The sequence below is a fragment of the Electrophorus electricus genome, chromosome 10 (assembly GCF_041902795.1).
Source record: "Electrophorus electricus isolate QZ-2024a chromosome 10, ASM4190279v1, whole genome shotgun sequence".
Lineage (NCBI taxonomy): Eukaryota > Metazoa > Chordata > Actinopteri > Gymnotiformes > Gymnotidae > Electrophorus > Electrophorus electricus.
In genome coordinates this window covers 24,844,097-24,850,776 of record NC_137506.1, presented here as the reverse complement: position 1 = coordinate 24,850,776, position 6,680 = coordinate 24,844,097, and the positions used below count along the sequence as shown (strand labels likewise).

General features: G+C 41.5%; 1 protein-coding gene across 9 annotated transcripts in view; it reads left to right on the top strand.

Annotated features, from left to right (window-relative positions):
- LOC113571324 (ryanodine receptor 3) overlaps window positions 1-6,680 on the top strand; it is a 145,761-nt gene that overhangs the window by 131,670 nt on the left and 7,411 nt on the right. For 8 of the 9 annotated variants that reach the window (XM_081722275.1, XM_081722269.1, XM_081722273.1 and 5 more), the window contains 7 exons: window positions 659-676; window positions 1,307-1,387; window positions 1,603-1,691; window positions 1,773-1,901; window positions 3,031-3,135; window positions 4,216-4,297; window positions 5,271-6,583. In XM_081722275.1, the coding sequence (XP_081578401.1) occupies window positions 659-676; window positions 1,307-1,387; window positions 1,603-1,691; window positions 1,773-1,901; window positions 3,031-3,135; window positions 4,216-4,297; window positions 5,271-6,583 (1,817 nt within the window). The remainder of the gene's footprint in view (window positions 1-658; window positions 677-1,306; window positions 1,388-1,602; window positions 1,692-1,772; window positions 1,902-3,030; window positions 3,136-4,215; window positions 4,298-5,270; window positions 6,584-6,680) is intronic. The other variant, XM_081722274.1, reaches the window with a different exon arrangement.

Genomic DNA, 6,680 nt, shown 5'->3' with positions numbered 1-6,680 from the left:
CAATTAATTGCATTCTCTTAAAGAGGCAGGTTGTCTGACAAGAATGCCACACCAATCCCGTTTTTAATGTGGCTGTTTATAGCTCCCAGGTCCTAGGTTAGGAACTACAGGTGCTTGCCAGGTGGTTCTCCTCTTCATTCTTGCTCAGCTCATTCCTGAATTTATAAATGGCCCTGTAATGAAGTATGAGCTCAGAATCATGTTTAATTTATTTAACATCATTTCCACCATCATCACCATGAAGACATTGCATTGAAGATTCTATTTAGTGAGCTGGTTCACAATTTGTGGTCTTTCAGTTGAAAGTTCAAATTGCCAATATCTCACATTAAGGTTATGTGAATCATGGAATTTACCACAGGAGAATCGTTGTCCATTAAATGCATGTTCCTCATATTTACTGTCATTTCCTTCAGGCATAAGTGATGGTGACACGAATTCAGTGAAGTGCCTCATATAGCTGCGCCAGCCTTATTAAAACTTTGTTAAGACCTTGTTGAGCACACGTCACTGTCTATACCTCATGTCAGTATCTCTCTCGTTCTTACTGAAATTTCAATGTCTTCTCCTTTGCTTATGTCTGCCTTTTTTGCCTGTTTGTTTGTTTCTTTCTTTGTTTCTTTCCTCTCGTCATGTTTTTCAATCCCATCGGTCGCAGTCAACGTGAGGGAGCGGGGTAAATACATGGTTTGGATTCTACTCGTATGGCATTGCCGCCCCTCTCTTGCCCCTGTCTTGTCCACCTTCTTTGTCTCTGTCTGTCTGTGCTGAATGCAGTGATCGATTGCTCTGGTCTTCAGGGAAACATGCATGCCTCATAGGACAGACAGTATTGATCTGAAGACTCCTGACTGATGCTACCCCCCTTGTTTCTCTTTCTGTCTCTCTGCCTCTCTTTCCCTCCTTATCTGTCTTTCTCTCTACTTTCTCCTACATTAACAAATGCTTGTTATCTCATCTGTGACTCAACACACTAACATTTTGAAAGAATGACTAACTGGTGACAGGAGTGTCAAGTGCCCTGCTTCACCTGTGTGCCTGACAAGAGCGATTAGTGCAAACAAAGCTTCACAGTGTAGATTGAATCCTTGTCTTCTGGTGTGTTCAATGGTAAGTGGACTATGGTGATGTGTGTGAGAATGTGTCAAAACATCACCTACCCAACAGTGGCTAGGGTAGAGGCCTGCAGGCTAGATGGCAGCTTTGTGGGAACATGAACACAGTGTCTTGCGAGCAGCTCTCTATCTCTTGTGTCACACCAAAGAGATGACAATTGGTATTGTGTTATTTTTCCCCCTCTATGAAGGTTCCAAGGTGCTCCAGAATGATGAGTTCACTAAAGACCTTTTCAGGTTCTTGCAGCTACTCTGCGAGGGCCACAACAATGGTAAGATTTACTAATAAACAGCCAACCTAAGGTCATGATGGTGTGCTGGCCAAGACCAGCAAAATCGAAAGAACAAGCCTAAACATGCCTTTGATTCCTTTATGAAACTACTGTCTTAAGAACAAGGTTTGCAAACTACAGTCACCTAGTCAGTAATACATTTGAAGACATTACCCTGACAAATTGTGTGTCAGTCACATTTATTTCTCTCTCAGACTTCCAGAACTTTCTGAGAACTCAGACTGGAAACACAACTACTGTTAATATTATTATAAGCACAGTGGACTATCTTCTTCGACTACAGGTAATTTAGACACAGTCACACATATAAACACACACTTACTACCTAATTATGTCCTCTGATGTCTTTGGCTTGTCATTGTAGGAGTCCATCAGTGATTTTTACTGGTATTATTCGGGCAAAGATGTCATGGATGAGGCTGGACAGCATAATTTCTCCAAGGCCTTGGCTGTAGCCAAGCAGATCTTTAATTCCCTCACTGAATATATCCAGGTAAATGACAACAGCATTGCTTAACAATAATTTATAATTTACAATAATTAATGCTTTACAATAATTAACATTTTACGAATGCTCTTAGTCCTTTATAACATTTCATGATGGAGCTTACAGGTTGTGGATTCTGTCATTTAAATATAAAAAACACAATTTGCTTCATGTAGAACTATACCAACACAGCAGTGATAGCAATGATAAAAAAATCATTTTATTGAAAAATGGTAGAACCATTTATTGAAGCTTCTTTTTAGAGCATCTAACAATTGTTTGCAATATTTATCAAATTTAATACATTATCAAAAAGTCATTCCATGTTCATTTCCTGTTCATTCCATGATCATTCATGGAATGTGTTCATTCCCAGTAAAAGTAAAATTTCATAGTATAATTCTTATTTTTTTAATGCCTGATTACAATCTATTACCTGCTCACCCACTCTAATAATGCATTGGTTCATTTATATGCAGTGGTGCTTGAAAGTTTGTGAACCCTTTTGAAGTTTCTATATTTCTGCATAAATTTGACCTAAAACATCATCAGAATGTCACAGATGTCCTAAAAGTAGATAAAGAGTGCAAAATCAAACAAATGAGACCAACATATTAGACTCTGTCATTTGTTAATTGAGGAAAATTATCTAATATTGCCTATCTGTGAGTGGCAAAAGTATGAACCTTTGCCTTCAGTGTTTGGTTTGACCCCCTTGTGCAGCACTAACTGTATCCAAACATTTCCAGTAAATGTTGTTTAGTCCTTCACATCGGATTGGAGGATTTTTAGCCCATTCCTCTGTACAAAACAGCTTCAACTATTGGTGGGTTTCCGCCAATTAATTGCTTGCTCCAGGTCCTTCCACATTTCTTTTGGATTAAGGTCAGGAGTTTGACTTGGCCATTGTAAAACCTTAATTCTTCTTTAACCAGTCCTTAGTAGAACAATCTGATGAAGTTTTAGATAAAAATTTTGCAGAAATGTAGAAATGTCTAAAGGGTTCATAAACTTTCAAGCACTTCTTTAGCTGTAGAGTTTATTTAATATTCTTTAAAATTGTGAACTCAAGGTCAGTCAATTCTTCACAAATGAGCAAGGCCGTCTTCAGCTCCCTGCTTCTCTTTCACCTCAGGGTCCATGTGTCGGCAACCAGCAGAGTCTGGCCCACAGCAGGTTATGGGATGCAGTGGTAGGATTTCTGCACGTCTTTGCCAACATGCAGATGAAACTGTCACAGGTAAGTCCAAGAAAGGAATAATTCAAACACACATTAGTGCAAGCTTGGGTTTGTGGGGCATAATGGGTAAGGTTTACGAAGACCTTGCATTATCAGTTTTTCTTTTCTTAAGACAAGTGACTTTTATATGAGACTTAAAAGTCAAAATAGAACTCATGTAGATCAGACTGATCAGTTAATGTTAAAATAATGAAGATTAATATCAACTGCTTTTTGGGAAATGTAAAAGTAAATCCCACATACTTATTCATTTATGAAAAGAAGACTTCTATGGCAGCTTGGAAAGGCCAAAACAGAATGTTCCCGAAAGTAAGCTGTTAAGACCATGTCACTCATGAGGATCTGTATCAAGAGTGTTTCCATATATGAAAAGTTTATCCTAGATAAAAAATGTTATACAGATGTGGTAATTATTCATTACATGTTCATTATTTTTATTGACTGATCTCCCCATTTATACATAATGGAAGCAGTATAGTGTTCTGTGTTCAGAGTTCTCTGTTTATATATTAACCTCATAGTGACCACTAGATGTCTCTCCTGACACATTAGTGTAAATTAAATCCACCAGCTATCCAGGCCCTGTCCTAGAGCAAAGCCTTCAAGCAAAGTATGCCTGTAACGAACAGAAGCTAGGTTGCTAGCTTACCAGGCTAAGAAGGATGGAGAAATGGGAGTCTCAGCCCTGCCAGGTGGAGGTAGGAGTGGGGCGGTGAGGTGTTTGGACAAATAGGCCAATTGGATTTACCTAATCGGAGCTCCATCTTAGAGTATTCACCTACTGTGAGCACACCTGAGCTGGCACTAAAAAATTAGTGAATACTTTGATGCCATCTGCTCCTGATGCAGATGCAATGACATTAGCTACTTTGGTGATAGATAGCGCTGCCCCCATTGGGTTCTTGAAGGGGGTGGCAAAGGCATTGATCTCCCCAGTGGCTATAAATTATATTAGAGATCATCTGCTCACTTACACCCAGAGACGAGAAGCTTGATCTTTGATGCTATGCTTGGAGAGAAAACAGGGAGAGAAGAAATGTCCCTTCATATTGATTATATGTATTGTCTTTCTTCTTTCAGGACTCCAGCCAGATTGAGTTACTGAAGGAGCTGCTGGATCTGCAGAAGGACATGATAGTCATGTTGCTTTCCCTTCTGGAAGGTTCTCTTACACAACCTTGCTTAATAATAAGACAGAATGTGTCACTTGCCTGCTGTTCACTGTAGCTGTTATTTGGGCAATCAGCAAGTCAGATTGCGGGTGATATTTCCTTTTGTATTCGGTATAACTCATCACCATATTTAAAGAGCCATGTGTCAGTTAACAAGCCACTATTCGAGCGCTGGTATAGTTCAGTACAATTCCAAAATAAATTCAGTTGTGTTTGCTTCAGTTGTTCTTGCTTCAGTTGTCCAATCAGTTGACATTGGACTAAAAGAAAAAATGCAGAATAATTTTTTTGTATATTACCATGGTAATGAACAAAGCAACAACCATAGATCTTTTGGAGAAGTTCTTTGAGAGGGTAATAGATAGTAAGGGCAACTGTTCAATGTCAGTGTATGTTTGGTGCACTGTCACAGACAGCACATTGCCTAAACATGGAAAGCCAAGCTTTAAATGTGCATACTGAAATAGCCAATTGGGTTTTGGACATTTAGTACATATATTTATGACTTATTAAAAGATAAATATTGAATCAAATAAAAAGCAGCACAATGTTTTATATAATTTACAGTCACCTCCTAATTCTTTGCACCTAAGCCAACCTTTTAACAAGATAGATCTTGTGTGGTCAGGAAAATAACAGCAAGATGTAGCACTGCGCTTAAGGCTTATCAACCATCTTTGTTCATTCAGGAAAGTAATGCCACAATCAAAAGCACAGTGTTTAAGGTAATTGAATAGTAATCAGACAGTTGCCAGTTCAAGTCCCACCACTGCCAATTTGCCACTGTTGGGCCCCTGAGCAAGGCCCTTAACCCTCAAAAGGTTGTGTTCAATCACAATTGTAAGTTGCTTTGGAGAAAAACATTAGCTAAATATGAAAATGTATTAGTACTTCTACTATATTATAGCATGATTCTAACACTTGTGAAGGCACATTTTATTAATTGACTCTGTGTTTCTCCAGGTAATGTTGTAAATGGAACCATCGGCAAACAGATGGTGGACACCTTGGTGGAGTCCTCCAGCAATGTGGAGATGATCCTCAAATTTTTCGATATGTTTCTCAAACTCAAGGACCTCACCTCTTCTGACAGTTTCAAAGAGCATGACTCTGAAAGCAAGGGAGTCATTTCCAAAAGAGAATTCCAGAAGTCAATGGAAAACCAGAAGCAGTACTCTCAGTCTGAGATTGAGTTCCTGCTTTCTTGTGCTGAAGCAGATGAGAATGACATGTTCAACTATGTGGAGTTTGTGAAGCGTTTCCATGAGCCAGCCAAGGACATTGGTTTCAATGTAGCCGTATTGCTCACCAACCTGTCCGAACACATGCCCCACGATTCCCGTCTGGCCACCTTCCTGAACCTGGCTGAGAGTGTCCTTAATTATTTTGAGTCATTCCTAGGCCGCATTGAGATCATGGGTGGTGCCAAGCGAATTGAGAGGGTCTACTTCGAGATCAGCGAGTCCAGCAGGACCCAGTGGGAGAAGCCACAAGTCAAGGAGTCCAAGCGGCAATTCATATTCGATGTAGTCAATGAAGGCGGTGAGTCAGAGAAGATGGAGCTCTTTGTCAACTTCTGCGAGGACACCATTTTCGAGATGCAGCTGGCCTCACTCATCTCTGAGCCAGACGCCACCGAGCGGGCAGAGGAGGACGAGGATTACTGGCAGAGTGTGGGTGAAGAGCCTGAGGAGGAGGAGGAGGAGTGCACACGGGAGTCCTCCTCAGCATTTGCTGCAGCCTGTGTCTCAGCCAGGAGGAGTCTCTGTGGCCTGCAGAAGCTGCTCACCCTGCGGAGCATGCGAAGGCAATACAAGAAGTTCCGGAAGATGAGCATGAGGGAGACAGTACGTGGGTTCTTCTCCTTTTTCTGGATGATCTTCACGGGGCTGCTCCACTTCCTTCGCAACCTCGTGTGGGGCTTCTTCCACATACTGTGGTCCACCATGTTTGGCGGGGGCCTGGTGGAAGGCGCAAAGAACATGAAGGTGACAGATATCCTCGGCAACATGCCTGACCCCACGCAGTTCGGCATCCATGGGGACGTCCTGGAGACAGAGAAGCTGGAGGCGAGTGAGGCTTCCTTGGTGGCAGAGATCGGCCAAATGGTGCAGGGCGAGCAGGGCGACATGGACCTCATGTCGGAGCTGCTGATCATCCAGCCCAAGAAAGAGGGGGGAAAGCATGGGACTGAGCCTGGCCTGGGAGATGTCTCTGAAGTGGTTGGGGCAGACTCTCCATCCCTAGTTGCTGCTGTGCGGCAGAAAAAGGCCCAGGTGGAGTGCCAGACTACACAGTTCTGGACTGTTATTGCTTTAACTTAAGTTTTAATTATCCAGTTTTAGCTGTATGTGTTTTAAGTTAGTCCTACTG